The 23,628-nt window shown below is 38.2% G+C and overlaps 1 protein-coding gene across 2 annotated transcripts in view; it reads right to left on the bottom strand.

The window, feature by feature from the left end:
* Positions 1 to 23,628, bottom strand: part of PHF20 (PHD finger protein 20) — a 75,275-nt gene that overhangs the window by 6,844 nt on the left and 44,803 nt on the right. For both annotated transcript variants that reach the window (XM_074919861.1, XM_074919862.1), the window contains 6 exons: positions 19,091 to 19,264; positions 15,698 to 15,796; positions 13,666 to 13,827; positions 11,276 to 11,445; positions 5,808 to 5,907; positions 2,387 to 2,582 (listed from right to left, as the gene is read on the bottom strand). In XM_074919861.1, the coding sequence (XP_074775962.1) occupies positions 2,387 to 2,582; positions 5,808 to 5,907; positions 11,276 to 11,445; positions 13,666 to 13,827; positions 15,698 to 15,796; positions 19,091 to 19,264 (901 nt within the window). The remainder of the gene's footprint in view (positions 1 to 2,386; positions 2,583 to 5,807; positions 5,908 to 11,275; positions 11,446 to 13,665; positions 13,828 to 15,697; positions 15,797 to 19,090; positions 19,265 to 23,628) is intronic.

Genomic DNA, 23,628 nt, shown 5'->3' with positions numbered 1-23,628 from the left:
AAAGACCCCCTCAAACCACTCAGTGTGAAACTTTAGCCTGTAGTTCCAAAAACAACCTTCAAAAATTAAATCCACTTTTATAACAACAACAATTGGGGACTTGGGGGTGGTGGTGATGTAGAACTTACTGCCTTTAAAACTAATTTTCCTTTAAATCACAAGATGCTGGGCAAACTCTACTGCCTGGTACACCAACATGATGTAGTCCCTCACCTACTTCTTATAAAAATGATCATTTTAACTGTTTTCAAATTGACTAATACATTATTTATTCCAGCAGCAGGGACAACTATAGGTATGAGATTCTTACGTGGATATAACAAACGAACAAAAAATTTATAGTGAGCATTGTTACTGATACTATTCTTCCACATGTCTGTCAGACATTACTACAGCAGTAAAAAGGAGAGCAAAGCAGAATCACTCTGCTTATTTTCAAGAGTAGGCAGCTTATCTGCTACAGGCTGCAAGAATTCAGCCAAAACAAATCCTGACCCTAAAGCACCTGCATTCAGCTGCACAGAAACAAGGGTGTCTGCCCCAAAGCCCCACTCTGTGCTTCCTTGCAAACAAAGGCACACGGGCTTTCTCCATTAAGCTGATCCAGCTTTTCCAGCTGTTTACCAAACCACTCAACAAAACATGACCATTTTATTTCCAGAGTAATTGCTTTCTAATCCATTCTACAGTAGCTAAGGTTTCTTCGGTGTCTATCAAAGAAAACTACAGTTAGTACAATGGCCAAGGACTTGCTCAGACCACTTTATACAAGCACCTCTACCTCCAGTGACTACACCTATGATACCCTCGGTGAGCCATCCTGAAGGCATGCCTAGAAATTGAAAGCCAACTGTTCACTAACCAAAGCTTTCTACTCCAACTCCACTGATAATGCTACACCTAAAGGCACTATTTTGATCAGAAAAAAGCAAGGGATAACTTTACAGGAGACAGCAAATTGATACACCAGCTACATAAGGATGAAAATTTGAATGCTTAGTACTTGAGCAACCTTTTACCTATTGCCTTCTGAAGGCTGGCTCTCCCTGCCATTGTCTGACATTGTCAATGTCACCTCTGATCCTTCGCTACCTCCTTGAAATACTCAGCAACCCTCTCCTAATAATTTCAGGCAGCTGGGAAATCAACTCCTCTCCCCTAGATGGTAGATCTGCATCAACAATATAATAACTCTTTTAATTCAGCATTTTAAAAAATACTTTCAGATTTATGTAGCCATAAAGAAAACAGGGGCTATAGCTTTTAACAAGATGGTCCTAACAGGACCACACCTCATCTTTAATTAAAGCAGGTCATCACACCAACTTCAAGATGGGTGAGAAAAGGAACAAAGTCTGTTACAAGCATCACATACTTGCCCAGGGCTCCACACCTTGGTACTCTGCAAATCTCAATTTACAATTGGAAAGTTACAATCTAGAGTCCTGCTATTTAAGAAAAGTCCTGAGGAGTGGTCTTACAATATTTATGTTCTACCCTCTCCAAAGAGAAGAGAGATTACTTACAGATCTGACTAAAGGATACAATAATGGAAACACAAAACTTTGTTAAAATTGCTATTCTTTTGCTCTAAGCATTATTCCACTGTTAAAGCATTTCAAGTACTGGCCATACTGCATTACCACAGATTAAGTTTAGGGAAAAAGTTCTAAAGAACACCAGAAACACTAAAAGCTTTGCTTTCCAAAATAGCTGCTGCTGTGATATTTATTAACTAATAAAATATAAATATGGAATTCAATCAATTTAAAACTGCTGGATTTGAGTTAGAAAGATTTTTTCAGTCATCAGAACCCAAGGATGACTTTAAACAGGAAAAGATGCAAAAAATTTAATTTGTACAGTGATTACAGAATATGTTTGTTTTTTCACCTATATCTATAATAATTTTAGCATGGAAACTAATTGCTATAGGTTGTTGAAGGTGCAACTGGTCCCAGTACAACAGAGCAACACATGATGCTGAACAAAAAGATTTGATTTCTGCTGGAAAAGCAATGATTTAGAATTACTGGAATGGAGAAAGCAAGTGTTAAAAGAATGCTGTCATAGGTTATATTGCCTATCCTCCTCCTGTTGCTTACATCTATTTAGATGCTTCAGGAGAAGCTATTGTTACTAGTTTCCTCCTGTTTCCTCCACACTTTCCCAACCCTTCTATACACAGTGAATTTACACTCCTCCACACAATTAAATAGTTTTTAAGCAGCCAAATCCTTTTCCAAGATCACATTAGCAATTCAAACTATGTTGTTATATATCCACAAAGAAGTAAAAAATAAGTCTGAAATTCTGGTTATTTTTCTACTATTTGAAATCTAATTCACATTGAGAACATGCCAACTGATACTTAAATACTGCTTACTGTAATATGCTCATCTTCAGCTGCAGTCCATGCAGTACTTCTATCACTCTCTGTACATCGCCAAGAAGTTGGTGAGTGGCTACTATCTTCTTGGCATTCTGGTGGGAATAATTTTCTTCCAAAAATGCTAAGCCATGCATGTGACCATTACTTAACCACTCCTTCTCATACCAGTACTTTAAGCTGGACCTCTGACCTAAAGCAACAGTAATGAGTGTGTTAAAATGAAGCATTAACTACTGTATGTTAACATTACTGGTAGTTAATTCTGATTATCTCAAAGTCTTGCAAGAGCTTATTTGTTCTTACCAATAATACCAATAAAGATTCTATAACAACAGACAAAACCCTGAAGACTTGAAGAACCTGTAAAGTGGGAAGTGTGATGATAACCTCAGTCAAAAACCCCTGCCCCACTGTAAAAGCATTCAGACCCCAAATTCCATCAAAGGACATCCACAAAAAGTAACTGCAGCTGAGGCACAGAGCAAAGTGTATTTTTAGCAGGGTATCACACTGTCTAGTAACCATGGTTATAACTAAAGCTATAGTTTGAATATAGCTCACTGCAGATAGAAAAATGCAGCAAAAGGCTGTGAACTTCTCTTCTTCAGAGGTCTCATTTTTAAGCATCATACATGTATTAGCACAGTCAGTGAAAAGTAGATTTTAAAGAATCAATTATAAGGTTCTGGTGGAGAACTTGTCTAAGTCAGGCTATTAATAATGCTAATTCTAGCTTAAGAGGTCAGAACAGCTGAAATGAAATTACATTAAATGGGATAAATATTTCAGTAAAAGTAACTTAAGCAGCCAAACAATACAGTATTAGCAGGAAAGAGTGGAACTTGAGATGCTTCTTAAATTACAAAAATACAAACAAAAAAAATCCAAGCCAAAAACCCAACAAAAGCCCACACACATCCTGTAAAATGTGTTGTTACAACAGATGTTCTCAGAAGACAGCTCAGCACCCTGGGAAACACCACATGATTCACTGGCCTATAAACAGACCAGTCAGTGAACCTACAAAGTCAGATATAATATTGAAACACAGACTTAGAACAACATTCACCAATAAGTCTCCAATATAAGCAGGCTAATATTGACTAGAATTTTCAGCAGTTAAGAAGCAGCTAAAGAAGAAAGTTACTAGGCAGCAGAGTAAGCACAAGGGAATTCACTCCACACATCTAGGTAGCATCGCTGCCCATGCTGTTGGCTTTGGCACAATGAAGCAAAGCAACTCTTTGGAAGCCATAGAGAGAAACGAGCAGAACAGGTGTTTATTTATGTGCTTTTGGATGGTAGTTATAGAATGGCAGCAAAATGGTTTCTATATCATGCCCTACAAGAATATCCACGGATATAAAGGACAGTTTCAAACTTAAATTCAATACTAATGCTATGTCTGGGTAAAAGAGTAAAAGCAAATGAGTGTGCCTGTAAGCACACACAGCTACCAGGCTATATAGGACAATAATCCATGTTTTGAGGTAAAAACTCTCCAACAGCAACCAGCACAAGGAAGAACAAATTTTCAAGGCTGTAACAGCTGAGCTTTTCAGGCAGATATGCTGTATCAAGCAAGAGATCTTCTAGGTATGGCCAGAGGCACTTTGGAGACATTTCTGGCATACCTGCATTTATTTTTGTGTTAGACAAGCTACCATCTGTGACAGAAAATGAAGCTCAGTCCCCAAGAATAAAATAATGAATTTAGAACTCTATGGTCATCTCAACAACACTGAGATTATCCAACTGAAGCCCCTCCATGGCATTGTCTACTTAGCTGTGTACTCGGAGACAAAAGGTTCTCTCTACGTGTGTAAGCTCAGGAGAAGACACAAGAGAATATCCAACAATGTACACTTTTATGGCTTGAATGAATCTGTCACATAAGCATCCTGATAATGTTTAAGCAAGGGTAAATGTTAACAATAACCTAGAAATCCCGCTTGACTCAAAAATGTCTAAAATGACAGTAGGTACACTTTTTAGGCATAATTACGCTAAACTTGCTTTTATTTCCAATAATGTGTTTCATGCTGTTACAAGTACCCGCACTGAACTGTGGAAAGCTCCTAGGCAAGAATTTGCTGAATGGCTATGCCTGGTTTTAAAAGGAACTTCTTTGCAGATTCATAAAGCCTATTCAGCTCCTTTCAAGCCAACAGCAGAGTCACCAAAATTGAGAAGTCACTTTTGTGGTCAAAAAATTGGATATTTTTCCCTTTCAAAGACAGAGGCAAAAATTAAGCCCAAGTTAAAAAAAAAAGTTTCAGAGTGTTCAAAGCAATGGTTAAGAAGCAATTAAACCAATTAAACAAAGAGTTAGCTGTAATAAGTTTTTACCTAAAAGTATTCTGGTGAAGTTTCTTACCAAATACAAATAGTTCAAGTGTGATTACACAACTTCAGTTTGCATTTAAACTTACAAGAGCTCAACTAAGTCAAATTAACACAAATCAAAGCAAAATAGCGGGTTAAAATCCTGGAAGCAAGATACTGTAAAAAAGAAGTTAAACTATTTTACTACTTACGTAGCCAAATGTTAAGCACAGCATATCTTCCTTGCTATGAGTACAATCATCACTAGTATATGAACTACACAAATCAATGAGTTAAGCTACAAAATAGTTGGTAGTTATAAACAGCCCCCCCCAAAACAGAGACAATAATCCAAATATGCCTATAAACCAAAAAAAGTCTTGTGATTAGGCAGACATCCCATTTTCTTATACTTTATGAAGATGGACTTAAGCCCCAACCTTTATCAGTTTCCCCATTCAGCGAGGCTTTATAGTTCACAGAGTAGGAAGTAAAAAAACCCCCACGTAAGTAATTTTACCTGCTGCATAAAATGGACTAAGACATTTTGAAATATATAGTTAAGGGTAGAGAACACATTGCTTTATCAACTCTGAATGCATTACTCAAGATAAAAACAAGTATAAATTATCTTAGGTAATGCAGTCAGATGGGTAAGATCCATGGCTGTTGAGAACCAGGTAAGCCTCTTGCTGACTTTTTTTAAAGAATGTGTAAGCCTGGTCTTGTTGGGGGAAAGCTGCAGTCACATCCGTAAGATGTACCCATGGGGAGTCTTTGCTTAAGTTTCCTGAGTGCTTCTAAATTTGTTTTCCATAGCCAGACAGTACAATCCTTATTACTGGCAAAATGTGTGTGACAGATGGTCACCACAGTTAAAACATTCATTTCCATTTCTGTCCAGTTCTAATTCCACAATATTGACTCATATACTTTCACACAAATTAAATTTTCTGTATCTATAACTGAACTCAATTATCTATGACAGACATAGCCAGGGAAGAAAAAAAGTTTAATCTTGGCAATATATATATAAACTAATAAAGTTACTACATATATAAGAAGGTTCTGTAACCTTAAATTTCTGTACCTGGAGGATCTTGGCAAATATAGCAGGTATATTTCTCAGGTACATTATCTTCCAGTAAACCCATACAGACTCCATGCTGCCAGCACAGACACTCTTCACACTGTTTAAAGTCAAGAAGTGCACATCAACAGAAATGAAACCTAAAGGATCTCAGGAAGATTACCTCAATTAAGAGGCACATCATCTACATATTTTAAGACAAAAAGGTGTGCTAATACTCATCCCCCTCTTCCAGCTACAAGCAAATACATTAAAGAATCAGAATAAAATTGGAACACTTCCCACACATTTTTCACATGGATTTCTGGAGAATGACAAACAATTACAAAGTAGAAGCAGATATCCTGAAAGGTGCAAAAACATTGTCTTTGGAGATGAAAATCTTTCACAAGATACATGCACACATAATCAGGACAGTAAACAGTATGCAATCAAGCTTTCTTTAGCAAAATATATCAAGTTTTCTAAATTAAAACGTTTCCCTCAAACAGTACATCACATTCAATTATAAAATCCAAGGGATATTTGTCACATAGTAGTCCTATTATGCTTTACTGATACTTGTATCTAAAATATTTTATCTATTTCAAAGGTAGCTCTACTAATATAAAACTAAAGTGCAGATGCATTTGTACTAGCTTTAAAAGATTCTGAAATCCTTCACAGTGTGAGCAATCACATTGGCAAAGACGGAATATAATTTGGCCCTACTTCAGCGCAGTTACGCTATTTAAAATGCACTGTACTTGAAGCCATACAGTTTTAGAACAGTAAAAAACTATATTCACATGTTCTGTTCTAGTCACTCCCCCTCACCCTCCAACAAGCAGACAACTTCAACTGTAGCCCAAAGACCACTGAAACATGGGACAAGTTGACTGACAAATTGAAACTGTGGTTCACTTCAGAACTACTATTTTCACAAGCACTGATACAATAAATAGATCACAACCTTCCATTTCTCAGAGCACAAGCCAAAAGCTTAATACAGAGATCTCATCAATATTGTCAAAGGTTTTCAAAATGAGTGAAGCCAAACACAAACAGTAACTGCAAGCTATCTTAGATTCTGCTCTTCACTGACCTAATGCCAGCTTAATAAACACCTCACCTGTGTTGAACACCACTTATACCTCTCACCAATGCCCTTATCTGCTGCCTTTCCTCAACCTAGGAGAGACAGAAAGGGACCACCAGTTTTTGAATACATCATTGTATTAAAGTGGTCCAGGTGTGTAGCAAATAGAAGCACTGGGAATGGAGAATGCAAAAAGGTTAGAAACAGGTTTCTGAAAGATGAGACTAACAATGTTTCACCTTACATGGGTCCTAAATCAATAAGGAGATGTTTTCAAAAAAGGCCAAGACACCACTCCCCCTTCACAAAGCTGATTAGTAGGAGCCAGAAAAAGGTGTCCTAAAATGAAGAAAACTGATTAATAAAAATAGACTATGTGCTAAAAATAAGAAGGGAGCTCCTGGACCTAGTTACACTTGCATCCTATAAATCATGCCATATGGCACAGACCTACTCAGTGATTTTCCAGGCAAAATTGCCTAGAACTCTAACAAAGCATCCTAACCTTTTTTATTTTAGTCAACTGAAATGTACGTATCCATCCCATCAGGGCACAGGTCCTTCCTTTTACCTGCATGTTCTACCTCACATCTTGGCTACCGGCTACTGCTCTGATCCATGCTACACAGAAGCTACTCCCTGTACAGGCAGTAGTAGGGGGATTCAAAGCAAGCCAAATAGAAAAGGAAAAAATGCAGAGTTATACATTAATATTTAAATCAAAGTTCAAGTGCAAAGAAATAAGTGAACCCATTGGACAAGTATTTAAGGCAGCTTTTCATCTACCAGAACAAAAATATCCCAAAGCCATTTACATCCATCATCTCCAAGGCCACCAAATCCAGATCCAGGATTCTTTACATCACACACTTTGACTATTTTACAATTCACCAACTTTTAGGTATAAAAACTAAAAAGGAAGGACATTTTGTCTGGACTTTTTTAGGCCCAAGCCTTACGCTAAAAAGGGAGTGCTGTGCCTTCAGATGTAACACATTTGCCTTGCGCTAACCTACGACTTTATGAAGGCTCCATAAGTGAAACCTAGTAACCCCCCTGCAAAGTTACAGAGACTGAAATGAAACAGCACTAATACCAATGATACATTATTTTTTATACTTTTTTTCAGTTTTAACTTCTACTGAGGTTGGTACTTACATTAAATGCAAAACTGCATCTCTGTATCCCAGTGTAATGAATGGTATTCTTTATGCACAAATTGCTTGAGACAATTTAAGGAAAGTTCAAGACAGAGGGAGAGTTTTTTGCAAAATCTCTAAGCTGAATCTTTTTGCGGTTTTATTATTGAAGACCTAAATGGAACAAACTCTCAGTTTAAGTTTCATTAAACGTTAACAGTTCCCAGTCTTTCAGGGAAAATAAAGGTGCTGCTTGTGTTTAACATTTTTTTCCTCATTATTTCTAAATTTGTCACAAGCACCGAAATGAGCACAGTTCAAAGAGAAAATGACTTACCATTCTCCATCTTGTAAGAGGGCACCATACTTGTGTTCTGGGAGGAACAAACCTCCAGTCACACACATGGAGAAACTACCCTGGCTCCTAATTTTGATACTAAGTCAAGGCAGATTGGCACACAGGTACATGCTCAAGCAAGTACTCCCAACTGTCAGTGTATTTCAGTTGTATCTCATCAGAGTAATAAGCAGGGGCAGAATAAACACCCCAATGGAGACAAGTGCAGAGGATGACAGTATTCTAAAAACCCCATACACTGAGCAAAATAACATCTCTTCAGGAAGAGAGTACAAGTCTAAAATGCAAGTTCTTTAGGCTAGAGGCTTCCAAACTCAAGCCTGAGTAGGAAACAGAGAAGAAATAATTCATTCTTACAAAGTTATGACAACTACACAGGATTCTCACCCTATAAAGTCAAAAGGGAAGCCTCAATCTCAGCAGTACACCTCTGGAAAGGTTCCCCTTGTCATAATTCCACAGCTGTATAACACAGCATCTTTGCTTTGTATTAATGCTCTGTGAAGAGCTAACTCAGACACTTCTACATCAACAAAACAAGACCAGACTGTTTAAAATATTTCACCAAAACTTACAGACAAAGGGGTGGGGAGCACAGCATATGGTATCTTAAGCAAACCATCTGCCTAACCAATGCCCCCAAAATCTCGTTACTAGTTCCTTGCTCCCCAATTCCTATTGCTACAATCCCTGTAATGAATGCAGGTGCTCACCACACTGCTGATCGGCATCTCTTTTGAAGAAAGAATAATCTGCTCTCCTAGACAATTCTTTTATAACACAGCTAGTGTTTAAAACTTTGCGATACACTAAAAAAACCCCAAACCAGTTCAACCTAGAAAACCAATCTCAGAAGCAGCCCACAAAACCTTACATGAAAGCTATCCACAGACTATGTCCTGAGCTAGCTGACTGTTCTCTGCATTCTGCAATCACAGACTAGTGTTGAGCCTACTTTTGCCAGAAAATTATACTCCTGACTATCTTAGTGTTTTTCATTGAGCCATCTCTTCAGAGATGTAGACAGCCCTATTTATCTAATTTTGACCACTGCCCATTACTGCACCATTTCCTACAAATGAACAAGGGATGTTTTGCTCTGCATTGTCAAGATCCAACACTAATTCAAAGATTTGCATCAAAATGAATCAGTAACCAAGAGAAAAAGTGTCATACTTTCCAGGGCAAATCTCCATTAATAGTATGGAAGGCCACAGAAAACTACCCAGTCAAGTTAGCTGTTAGACTTGACCGTTGAGGACAAGAAAAAAAAAATCAAACTTAGCTGTGTTAGCTAGCCCTATTAAAAAATTTCCAAATTAGGTTGCTGATGTTCAGAGCAAAAAAAAATGTGCTTCTACCATTCTGCTGCAGAAGCCAAGAATTCTTCACACTGCAACTTAAACCATGCACCCCCTCTTCTCCTTAACAGGTTTCTGCCTCCATTCAAGCAATAAAGTCCACCAAAAAATCATCAGCAGCTATGAGGTAGGTATAAATCAGCCTCTGTCTTTCCTCCTAGTTCCAAAGAGCAAAAAAGAAATGCAGTTCACAGTAACATGTCAGGAACTATCCCAGTAAGAGGTCCCATAAAGTGGGATTCAAACCGCACAAAAATTAGAAACAATGCCTGGGGAAGTGAATTCAAAAGCTGCAGATGGGGGTGAACTTCATGTGCCAGAAAAATGTTTCTGAAGTCAGTGTCATGCCATATCCTTTCACAAATAAAACAACCTCCTCAAAAGAATGCAGTAATTACCTTAAAATCTGCAATGAGCACAGCTGCCAAGCTATACTATTGTCACTTTGAACTGAGGTCCCGCAACAAACAAAAAGTTATCTAGAGAGAAAGGGTGGGAGCCTCCTAAAAACAGAAAACACACCCCTCATTTATTCAGAAGGGAAACTATGAAAAGCTCATGATCTTGGTTCAAGAGCACCACACGCTTCAGCTGAAGCATATGCTTCTTCTAAGATTTAGGGGCAACTACCAAAAGGGACCAGGCAGCTCATGTAAGCAGCAGTGGCAAAATGAACTAGAGCAAAACAATGTTGAAGAAGTTTTTTCTTTGATACATTTGACTTCACTATTTAAAATGAATAGGAACTGGGTGGAATGGCTCAGAGCAGCTATGTGGGGAATGGTTTCCTGATAATTTACAATCATCTTGAAAAGTAAAGAGCCAGGGCAGTTCCAAAGAGGCTTTCATCAACAGCTTTAAGCAGGAGAGAAAATAGACACTGCTCTGGCTGGAAATAGTTTTCTGTAAAGTTGGTTTAAAAAGAGTACATATAGGGAGAACAGACAGATGGCCTTTCACAGATTAGGAACTTAGAATTTACAAACTACAGAAGAAGCTGCAGAATGGACGAATGCAGCTCTGCTTCAAAACAGAAGACCCAAGTAATGATTTTTTTTTTGTTCATCCTATCTAGAAGATTGTATGTTTTAAGTCAATCTTCTTGCCAGGGCAAAGAAGTGGAAAGGTACCACCATCTCACGGCCATGTTCTTGAACATGCTCAGAACTAAAGGGAATAAAAAAAAACAGCTAAAAAGCCACTGTTTTAAAGTATGTATTCTCTAAACCTAGGAAGTGTTCTAATTTTTACAAAAATCTAAGTCTACAAGTGGCAAACCAATCATTAATGGTTTGCATAGAACTGCCCCTCTTCCCCCACTTTCCTTTGACTAAAAAACCCAAACTGTATCAAAAAGCAGTTTTCTATCATAGCAGCTGCTCACCCTGTCACTTTACCTTAAAAAAACTTTGATTTCAGAGGACAATAGTTTTTCACATACAGAACACAGCTGTGCATATTTCTACAACAGCTTTTCCACTGACACCTTCCACCTTATTCACTGAAATGTGCATTCACCCTCCACTTCATACCTGAATCATGAAGTCATTTTCTTCTTTTACTTCACAAACACACCGAACAATTTCAAAATCACTTTCTTCAGCTTCTTCATCAGGGTTCGTGGTTACATCAACATCCTGACTGCAGTCATCATCGCTCCAAAGCAAGCTATCCATAGATGACTCACTCAGGCTGTCATCCTCTGCACAAGAAGTAGTTAGACAATATCCTGAGTAATTACCAAAAGGTCAAGTAACTCTCAAGATTTCATCCTGAGTATGCTGACATATATTTCTAAAAGCATGAGTGTACTGTGTAATTTAAGGAACATCACAATGTTATCACACTGTTTATTGAAGGTTACTACACAATGAAGTTTTATATTCTCATTAACACCTCCTTCAAAATATTCCAACTTACCAGGTTCTGTCATTAGAATTGCACTCTCAGCATACAGTGCCTCAAACCAAAGGCACAAAGTCTATTTAGACAAGTAAGTATAATAAACAAAACCAGACTTATAAATTCAAATAGGATTCATACTAGTTTCTGCAATTTAAACATGGTAGTTTAAGTGCAGAGGTAAGAGGGTCTGTCTTATGAACCATTTGATCCCACAGAGTAATGTCTCTATTAGAGAAACATTTGGAGTCCATCACAGAATTTATTCCTGCTTCAGAAATCATAATTTTCATTTAGTGTTCTCTTGAGGACACATTTATCAATTCAGGGCCAGTGCACTGCACAAGGTATTCTTTAAGAATGCTCCCACACTCCTTAAAGCATTAACACATCTATGTGGACTGAATAAAAGAAAATCTTTATTGAACAACATGCTCAATTGAGATGCTTATCTCCATAATATTAATGCAATGTCTACACCTTCCTTGGGGACAGAATGGGAGGGTCAGAGGGAGAAGACAAGGATTTTAATTATTTGGGAAATATTCTAATGAGGTGGAAGAGAGTGGAAAGCAAAAATTTTAGTCACTCTTATGCAGACTGTGGTCTCTCACCTCTATTGGGTGGAACTATTTTGATCACTTAGACCCTAAAACAAAACTGTAGAAATACAACCCACCAATCTGGTATAAACTAGATCTTTTGGAGAAACATCTGTTCTCAAATTTAAGGGGCTGAGAACCCAATGCATTGGTTAAGTTTCATGTTTAAAAGTTTTATTCCACCTCTGAGATGGGACACTCTTTCCTGAAGTACTGTGGCAGCAACAGGCTAAGCACGCTGCACTTTCATTGGACACAAGAGCTATCCTATTCCTTACAACACATCCAGTTTATCTAGGCACTGCTCTTATTGTTAGTACAAGTTCTGCAGTTGCAAAAAGCAGCAAAGCAATTGTGAAAAGGACAGAACAATTTCCAGTACTTTTCGCCTCCTGCAATGAGCTGAACTGATGAAAATAATTCTGAGCAACTGATGGCCAAGTTACTAAACTGCAAGGAAGTTCTATGGTCGATATGCTTCAAAACCACAACTAATCACTTACATAACATGTTTTAAAACATTATCACCATCTGCACTTCAGTGCATTTTTAATGTTTCTTCTTTTCCCTATATAATGGAATTAAGTTAATTTTATACTTTGCCTAATACCAAAAAATAAAACTGTTGTGTCAAAACAACTAAACAGTCACCAACAGTGTTATCTGTACAATAAGGAATTTAAGGTTCCTGTACGTAATCAAGCTGTCATACATCTCTCATTTACTTCAAATTTGTGAGCTTTAAGAATAACAGAAAGAACAAAATGTTTATCTCCTTTTTATTGTAGACTTATGACAGTAAATAGCAAGATGGACCAAGATATGAAAAATCATGAAAGCTGGAACATAACAGCCACATTTTCATGAGCTCTTATGAAGTACTATGAAGACCCTAACAATTTGCTACTCAAGATTTTCTCATTATGAAGCTCAGAAAGACATTATAACCATGTATCTTACTGTATCCATACAGCTACACATAACCACATCCAGTGGTGTCTCAAACACAGCACACATACTGTATTAAAGTTGCATAACCTCTGCCTTTAACTCCGTATGAGTTACTACTTTGTAGAAACCTTTGGAAATACAGAAAATTTAACTACTGAACATTGTTATTATAGAGTTAATAAGGTGCTGCAAAAAGGTGCAAAATGAGTTTATGTTGGGAAAGAAGTACAACAGTTTTAAAGCCTCTGTAAAGCTAAAGTCAAAGCACAAAGCAGCAACATTAAGCTCTGTCAAATGAACGGAGTTCCACTTCTTCAGGCAGGGAAAAGGAAACACAGAGAGTTCTGCCTACGAATACCTAGATTTACATCACGAGTAGCCGTAGCAGCTTTTGTGTATATTAGTGCAGTTCACACATTTACAGGTAATGAAAACAGAAGCAGCAAATCACAGTAGAGTCATCTTACCATTTGTTTTTGTTTTTCCTCTGTGCTGTCCAGAATCAGAGCAGTGCAGCAGTGTGCTTGGGTAGGCAGATGATTTATTTGAAGAAATACATTTTGTGACAACTGATTTTTCAGGAGAAAGCTCCTGTGAAATATCTGTGTTCTCTTCACTGCCAGGGTATTCTGAAAAATTGTGAGGAGTGTTACTATTAGAAGTCTGTGCTCAAGAAAAGTTGACAGAGAAAAAGCCAGGACCATGCGGGCCCATAGCAGGCATGTGTAATTAATTCACTGAGACAGACCATTTCCACTTCAATATGCTAGGACTCTAGGACTTCACTATGCTGCTGAAACCTATGCAAGGTTTCTAGAGGCAAGAAAGTTATGACCTGAACCAGAAAAATCTTATGCAGCCCAGTCATTCTTCACTGCTGATATGAGAAAGGCTGAAATGACCAGTTACTTTAACTGTTCTTCAGGGTGAATACATCTACAAATGCTCTTGCATTACAGGCACTTCTACACAAGCACTGTTATCTGAAGACCTCTCCCTCACATCCCACTATTATTCACACAGGTTACACACATTTCCTAATCTCACAGACTACAAAGTGGACAGAAGGAATCTCTTATTTTCCTAGGATATGCATGGAACAGGATGCTTGGGTGGAAATTAAAAGCCCCAATTAGGAATGTGTGGAGAAAACACTTAGACCAGTTCCTGGACTTTACTGAGGCTGTCCACAGTTATAAGCAGTACTCTCCAACCACTTAGCTGGAGAAAACCTCCAAAGTTCCCAGACTGAAGAACCACAAGAGCAACATCAATAAAAGGCAAGCAACATTTTAAAACTCAAGGGTAGATGGACGGACAAGTAGTTTGTGGGTACTATTTATGCAACTATTACATAAATTTACAAATTATACTTTGCATATTATCATTATATTGGAGGGCACCATATAATCTGAAACTCTGAAATGTTTCAGTCGAATTTTGAGTCAGTCTGCCTGTGTTCTTTCTTCTCCTCTACTCTCTCACGACAGCGTGCCCTCTTTCTTCATGGCAGTAATCAAAAAGGTAAGATATTTTCTTTCTCATGTCAGAAACTCCTCATAAGGAGCTCTGATTTAACACATTATGCATGCCAGATTGAAATACACTGCACTAATGATCCTAGACATCCATCAATGACAGAGAAAGTTGTCATGCTTAATCTGTAAACATTTCACTAGAGAAATCTTTCGGAATGAATTGTGATTTTCAGAAGTGAACAAATCCAATCACCAGTAACACCTGGGCCTACATATGAAGTTGAAAGTGTAAAATGGCCCAAGGAAAACTTTCCCAAGCCTCTGTAGATGAAATCAACAGAGAAGACATGCTCCTATTTACAGCCTGATTAATGTAGGTGAAACAACGTATTATGACACACAACAGAGGGGCACAGCATAAGTACAGACTTTAAATCAGGCTTTTACTTCATCTCTCCAGGAAAAGAGACATTTATCCTTTAGGAAAAACATTTAGGATGTGACAGGTTTAATAAAGATCACTGTCACAGCTTCTTAAATTCCATACTAAATGAAGATGTAAGAAACAATAAGATTAACAGCAGAAAAAGAGGACTCATCAGCATTTCCAAATTCCATCATTCATACAGGAGCCCCAAAACTCCTGTAACTGAGGACATCTGGTACCTGGGGGTACTCGGTAACAAATCAAGGGGATCTGCACCTTCTTGAGCTGGGTAAAACTTGCATACAAGTACACTTGCTAATGAGAAGCCAGACTAAGAGTGACTTACCCTTTTTGTAGTTAGATTTATTCTCTACCCTTACAAGCACCTATATAATCCACCTTAATGATGCACCTCAACCAGAAAATATATTAAATTGCGATTGCCAAGATAATTTTAACTGCTCAAAATAAGAAGTAACAGATTAATGAAGAAAGCAGTCTTATCTGCACTGTCTGTTCTTAAGAGCATGGAACTGGGTAACAGGCAAAACAAAAATTATGAAGTTGTTTTCCTCTACAGAAGAAAAGTTTTACCAGGCTTAGTTCTCTTTTTCTTTTTTTTCTTTTTCTTTGACTTGGACCTTCCATAGTCTTTGGATTTTCTTTCTTTGTTCTTCTCATGGTCTTTAACAGCTGAAATTAGACAACACTCCAACTTAATTTTTAAGATCTATACACACTTATCCTACTTATTTTCTTAAAGACCTCCACTGTTTCTTTGGTTAATCAGGGCAAGTTCACTGCAAAAAACCAAGAAAAATTACTTGTAGGAATTCCCAGCTCTCATAATTGGAATGGTCTGTTTTAAGTCCTAATTTGATTTTCCCACAAAAATATTACAATAGCATGTGGGAGAAATCAACTGTACACTAATGCCCATTTACATATTTACTTACATATTTCAGAGATTACTCAAAAAGAAAATACTGGGAGATTTGTTACATCCGTTTTCTGAATTATTATGGCTGAACATTTCAGTAGCATTACGACAGAAGCCTGATAGGAAAAAACCTGCAGCCCCCCCAAACTCTAGTATAGTTCCTCAGTCAAATATTTTGTTTTTATTGAAACTGAAGTAACAACTGGTTCAGTTGGCTTTAATTGCTATTCTCTCACCATCTGCTCTCCATCGTATTTTCATAGAAAATTAAAAACACCGTAATTTTTGAATGATTGGGTGATATCCTTCAATCAAGTCCACCACAAAGCATGCTTCCAGAGTACTTGCCATGAAGTATAACCCCTCTGCAAGGTAACGTGCACAAACCCTTGCCTTCTATATCCTAGTGTTTGTTTACATCACCTGTCTTCCAGATTTAAGTCTCTGCAGCAGAATTTCTAGATGCTTATACAGCTCCTTCAGTAAATTATTCTGACTCAGCTGAGACTACAGGTACAATCATAAAATCTATTATGGAAGGATGCCTTGCAGCTGAAAAGGGCTTTGCTCTCGAGTCCTTAACTAAGCAACTCGCCATCCTATTTAGAAACCTGTTTCAATTTCTGATTATCAATATCATAATAAACACCTGAAGACACTCTCTACCATAAGAAATCTTCTCCTGCACAAAACATTTAAGAATCCTAGCTGGTCTATAATCACTCATGAAGCAAACCAGCAATACCAGTGCATTATGTTAACCTCTTTCGTACATGCTAATAGTAAACTCCCCAATTCACAATCTAAGGCTACGAGTTTATGGTACACAGCTCACTGAGAAACTGGAAGTCTCAGTCACATTTTACCAGCTGTGATGAGCATGCATGAGACATGCTTATTAGCTCCTGCTCATGAGTCTTCAGCACTGTATCTCCTCATTCTCTTAGTCCTTGAGTATTTCTTGTTACTTTGCCTCTTACGTTCCTCTCGGCATGCTGTGAGCGATGGCTGCTAAAACTGTGTGTTGCCAGCAGCCACATTAACTGCTGACACTAAGAGCAGCCTGCCATACCAACTGCATGTCCTCTTCAAAGGCAGTATGACTGGCAGCACAAAAGAAACTTCATCCGCCCTCTGTTACCACTTCTTGAGGGGGATAAAAAAAACCCAAACAGAAAGGAAAAGGAGGTTCATATTGAAGTCTCAGCACAGAGCTTCCACCTTCCTTCTTACTTTCCTCTGTCCTCATCCAGTGGTCAGGATCCTCTGGGTACCATTTCCTTCTCCTGCTCACAGGGATGCAGGTTCTGCCATTTTACTCTTCCAAAAGGGCAAAGAGAATAACTGAGGGCAACACAGGTAAGAAAATTTTGCATCTTTTCATTTGAGAGTTGGAATTTGCATGGTCAGATCATCCAATTTGTTTTAAGATCTGAGAGCACAGAGTATGCTACTTTAGTCACTATCAACATATCTGTGATAAATATGCCAAAAAATTGTCACTTTGTTCTACACTTTTTCCCCTTGAGCTTGCCTGTATGTCTTTTAAAACTCTGAAAAAATCCAAGCATTTGCAAATTTCTGTGTACAGCTATCTTAACTGCACAACACAGTTAATGCAAGTTTTCCTAAGAGAAAAATCTGCAAAGAATGAGTATTATAAAAGGAACCTTCCGAAAATACTGTACTGAAGAATCTTTTTGTCTCAAGTTTTTCCTTGTAAGCACTCTGAAGTCTAATGAATTCTCACTGAAAACAGACCAGATACGGATGTTACCTAGATTAGGAGCATCCTCAGATTCACATGACCAAAAAGAAAGGTAAACTGCCTTGTATAATCCTAAAAATTTATTACAACATACTTAAAAAGGATTTTCTGGCAAAAACATAAAGTGACCTAAGCCCTCTCAATTTCCATGAATGGCAGAGACACTAGTGAGGACCAGGATGAGTACTCAGTCACACTCTCCACCACCACTGAAAATTTATCTAATCTCCATATGCCATACTCTCAAGTACAAAACGTCCCTCTGTGTCAGCCCAATGAAGAGATCTCAGTCAGATCTTCCTGCAAGGGAAGGCAGCAGAGGATACCAAAGAATAAACGGAGGTGATAAGTACAATGACCTACAGACCAATATAGTGACAAGCAAGTAAGGTTATCTTCTCAAGACTATCTCCAGAACAAAGGTCACCTGCTGCAAGTAGAATAGTCTAAGCACAGATTTTGTTGGTTTCCTCATCACTGTGACTCAAATTCTCACCACATATCTGAAGTGGTGATGTAGTAAATATGGAAGTATGCTGGGAATTATTTATATATTTTATATATATAACTATTTAAATATATGTATTATTTTTATATATACATGTATGTGTATGTATAGATACAGACACTCCACCCCCTGTATGGCTGCTACCAACTCATACTATAGTAGATTCCAGAATAAACAGGGTTTACACTATACCACCGAACAAAGTCATGAACTAAAGCTGCTCAGAGATGTTTAGTAGCAAGTGTTGACTACCAGAAGTCCTGAAAGGCTATTAAAAAAACAACAAAAGAAAAAACTAGGTTGCCCTGCCCCTCTCCCCCCCCCCCCTTTTTTTTTTTTGCGCTTTATTAAGCTTAGGTATCTCAACAAGTTCAGGATTACTTAAAATACTTCATGCTTTGGACAACCAAGAGTTTAACAGAATCAAGACACAAGTGTCAAACAAAAGCAAAAATAAGCAAGAATCTTTTAAAATGCCCTTAAATACTTCAGTACTTTGTATACCTTAAAAATATTATATGCTGACTGGGAGAATAAACCCCAATGCACATAGCAAGAAAACTTAAAAAATACCCTATATTGAATCTTCATTTGAAACTATCACAAAGAAAAAGTGATAAAACACCACTTACATTTTACACTGTACATTCATGAAAAACTAAACTCTCTAAAAGGTATACAGAATACTTTCTATCAATATTCAGTTCCTTACAATGCTTAAAACATTTCCCAGACTTTTCCAAGTTTAACTTTTTCATGTTAAAGGCGTACCATTTTCAACTCTTTCTTGAGGTTTCCGCAGTGATCTCGCTATGTGGTTCTTGGTTTGTGCTCTAACAGAATGTCGGTGACTATTTAATGCACTTACAGGAGATGAAGTTCTTCTCTTTTCTATTTTTTCATCTTTATATGGGGTACTCCTTAGGGCTATGTGTAGAGGAGCATCTACAAAGAGAATAAAGACGAAGTCCAAGCTTTAAATGGTTTCAAAATGTCAGTCTACTTGACTAGCAGCAGTTCTGGTAGTCCACGTTTCTGGTCAGACACACTGCTCAGCTCAGTCCTAGAACTTGACCACCGAAAAGCTTTTGAACAGAAGTTGAATTAAAGGATAAAACCTGTAATGCTTTTGTGGGTTGGTTTGGATATTAAATTTTTTTCCCCCCCAAAAAAAGAACAATGGATGCAAATGCATTGCCCAAAGCTCTACACTTCCAGAAATACTGGGTCTTTGAAGAAAGATGGAAAAAGAAACAGTTCAGTTTGGCAGAGATATGGGTCAGGTAATTTTAATTATTAGTTTAAGAGAAAAGAGGCCCTGTTGATTTAATTAGAGGAACCACAGCCTGTTCTCAAAACTGTGCTTTGTAATGATGCAAACAGAAGTGTCATAGAGAAGCTCTGCACATCTAAGGAAGGACAGTATTTTAAATACATACTAGAGTGTTTTGAGCGAGATGCAAGAACTCAAGGTCACTACCTAAAATCATGAGATAAGGACACTGCTTCATCTGAGATTCCGTTTACTATTTGAGTCAAGTCAAATAGTTCCCATCTTCCTAACTACTGTTAGCAAATCCTAGTGGAAGACTCCTGGACATGGAAAAAGGGAAGTGAAGCTGATAAAAGCTATGACTACATGGCATGTAACTGAACGAGATAAGTACATCGCCATTTTGGAGTACAACATCAAGTAACTTGGTTAATATGACCCAGTATGTGACACCGTACTGGCTTCCATCAGGAATGTCCAATTCTATGATCATAAGCATCTCAGAAGTTCAGTGGATACTAAAGACAACTTCCTTCTTGTCTCAAGACTTACGTACCAGCCGGATTTTCACTTGGACGCCTCTAAGTAAGTAATTGTGAGCAGTACCTGAAAAGGACTGAAAACAGAAGGAAGAGTCCAAGAGAGCATACTTAGGAGAAAAAATGGTATCAAGTACTCTGCTCTGATCAACATTTCAAGTTGAAGCTATAACAAGTCACATTAAAACATGTCACTACAGAACTTCAGAATCAAGTGGATCTCTTCAGAAAGTCCAAGATCCAGAAATCTGAAGGCCATCAGATGACTTTTTCCCTGGTCCTCTCACTCCGAAGTTGCATTAAAACTTAAAGGAAAAAAAGAATTAGTACATAACTATTTGTGTAACCAAATTATCTTCTAATCACCTGCCATAGTGCTTCACAGCAGCCACAACAGAAGACAGAAATTAGACCAAATCCCAGTTTTCCACACAAGACTATCTCATAAAGGTACCTTTTGTCCAGACAGGCAACTCACTGTCGCCTTTCCCTGGGTGCTGATTTATCTCAAGAGCTGCAAGACGCTAGAAAGTAGCAAGTTTTGTCCATGAAGAATTATCAAAACCAGAACATATTCCTTGATAAGATACTGCAGTATGTGTATAGCATATCATTTTTAACAGGACTAACTTCTCTTGTGGGGAGAAGTACACAGAGGGGGTGTTTTGTTTTTTGAATACAGATCTATTTTTGTAGGACTTATTGCTAACAGAATTTGCTCATATGAACTTCCATGATTACTGGGTTGAACAAGACTTCATCAGTTCAGAGAGACAAACCTTCTCCCATGGCACATGGTAGCTAAAAAATAAGATTAAGGTACTTCATAATCTGCCTGGGAACACCAGTGTCCTAACAAACTTTCTGAAATGCAAACTGTAGCAGTACAGGGTGAGAAGTCATGTAAACAAGCCTCTCTTGAGCTTTCCTGATTCTCTACCTATCTGCATTAAGTTTCAAAAACCTTTACAGAACACCAAAATCACAATATAAAAATCTATTAGATTTTAGATTATACAAACCAGACAACCTTCATTTAGGCCTCCTAACTTTCCCCTCTCCCAACACCTCAATTCAAGTTCATGAATTAACACCTGAATAACCCCACAGTCACTTTAATCCCAACACTCTTTCAGAAAGCACAGGGCATCTGAGCTTCATGTGGGTTGAGATCTGTTCACACAGACTCTTGGAAGAAAACCATATTTTCTATCTGTTGGTGTTTCTAGATTTGCAAGACTGAAGTTTAAGGAGTTTTACTTAAGACACATAGATGTTAATACATTTCTCTAAGATTTTTTAGCCACTGGTAAACACTGTACTGGGGGAGCTCAAGTATATTCTATTATACATCAGATGTATTTTTCTTCAGTAACTGACAAAAAAATAGTTGTCAACAAATACGTTAAGTTTTGAAACACCTTTTGTTCAGCTGATGGAAATCACAGAATCATTCAGGTTGGAAAAGCCCCTCGGGATCATCGAGTCCAACCCTCAGCCCGACTCTACAAAGTTCTCCCCTACCCCACATCCCCCACAGCTCATCCCAACGGCCCTGAAACCCCCCCAGGGATGGGGACTCCCCCCTCCCTGGGCAGCCTGTTCCACTCTGACCACTCTGGGAAAACTCTTTTCCTAATGTCCAGTCTGAATCTCCTCTGTTGCAGTTTAAATGTTTAGAGGGTCTGTAAGATCTTTGAGCACTCAGAAATATGCTTTAGGAGTTGACACTAAATTTGAGAAGATGATGAGATTAAAAAAAGCTGGAAAGTTATCCTAAATTTTTGGGAAAGTAAATGTTAAAACTTGTTTTGTGAAGACCCAAACTTGTAAGCCTTCCATACTTAGTGCCCTGTTTCCTCTCAATACAACATTTTCAAGTATAATTCAGACAAGCCAATTTATAAAATCGCCCCCAAAAGAACAAAGAGCAATTACTTACCATAAAAACCACAACCAAGAACCTGTATTCAGGTACATACTTTTAAAACTTGCATGTTTCCCAGGTTCTGACTTAGCACCAGCTGCAAAGTGTGCCATGTGCTTTCATCCTCACAACTCCCTGAGCCAACATTCACTCTCCAGAAGGCTTCCCACTCCTCTGCCTCCTCCCAATCACAGGAACTCCTGACTTGCAGTTTCAAGAAAGGCCAACACAGGGTGCACAATACACCATATTTACATGGACAACACCTTCAACTCTTGTTAGCACTATAACTAACTTTTCCTGCAAGTCATTTGTCCGTGTAAGCACTCTACTGAGGCTACCAGGCAACAGAATGACAGTACTATGAGCCTGTAGTGAAGAGCAGGACTATGCTGATAGAGACTCCTATAATGAAGTGCATAGGAGACTCCTGTGCATTTCCTTAATCTGTCTATGCAGGTCCCATGAGGACCCTGCACTTGACTTAAGAGATATCCTGTGGTGGCATCTCAGCTACAGCTTCCACACATTCCTGATGGTGACCAACTCAAAAATCAAAACAGGCATTAATACCCTTTAATACCTCTATGATCCAGAGTATTATTAATCATCACTAGAATTACATGATTCCTGACAAATTCTTGACCACAAAAGCCCTCCTGACATCCAGGGCAGTGAACAGTTTCACTGTTCCTGAACAGTGATGATGTAATTAAACAATAGCAGATTAATTTCTAGGTCAGATGATGCTAAATAGCACTAACAGAAGCAGGAGATACGTTCATAAAAAACTTAAGAGGCTTGCTGATTAACTGTCCCTGGCCTTCTTCCTTAGAGTTCTTCCAGGCCTCTCTAAACCCGGGAGAAGTATCCTCTTCCATATAAAGAGCTGATCCTGAAGCAGTGAAGGATCTTAAAAACTAACAGATACAAACCTGAGATACAAAACCACCTCAACCATGCAGAAACCACAAGGAAGAGCCTTAAGAGAATTTATACCTAAGCATGTCAAGACTCAGTGACAGACAAGGCGATAGCTTTCTGTCCAATGGAACACAAAAGATGTCAGACCCCAGTTAAGATAATTCAGCCTTCACAGGAAGAAAAGAGACTGATTTCCCAAGTGTTGTGAATTAGGCAATATTCACCATCCACAGCTGTGAGATCATTTGCTGAAAATATCCACTGCTATTTTCAAGAACTGAAAGACCACGTATCATCTTGACTTACAGCTGAAGTATTTCACACAGCCATCCTCCACAAACTAACTGCAGTATTCTCAAGATAAGCCACAAAGACAATCAGCAATTCTGCAAAACACTGAGGGTGTTAATGCAATCTTCACCTACTCCAGTGAGAAACCCTGTTTGTAGGTCACCTACTGCGTAGCAAAGGGGCATCCATCAGCCAATACTCAGAGGAAACAGGAAAGCCCCCAAAGGATCACCCTGAAAACCCCTAAGCCACATGCCAAAGGTTCACATGTTAGCAGCTATCAGTTGACAACTGGTTGCCTTCAATGTCCAGTCTGTCAAAGCAAGTCTGACAATCTGTTTCCTATACATGCACA

This window comes from Athene noctua, chromosome 16 (genome assembly GCF_965140245.1).
Source record: "Athene noctua chromosome 16, bAthNoc1.hap1.1, whole genome shotgun sequence".
NCBI classification, from domain to species: Eukaryota; Metazoa; Chordata; class Aves; order Strigiformes; family Strigidae; genus Athene; species Athene noctua.
This window is presented reverse-complemented; position numbering and strand designations above follow the sequence as displayed.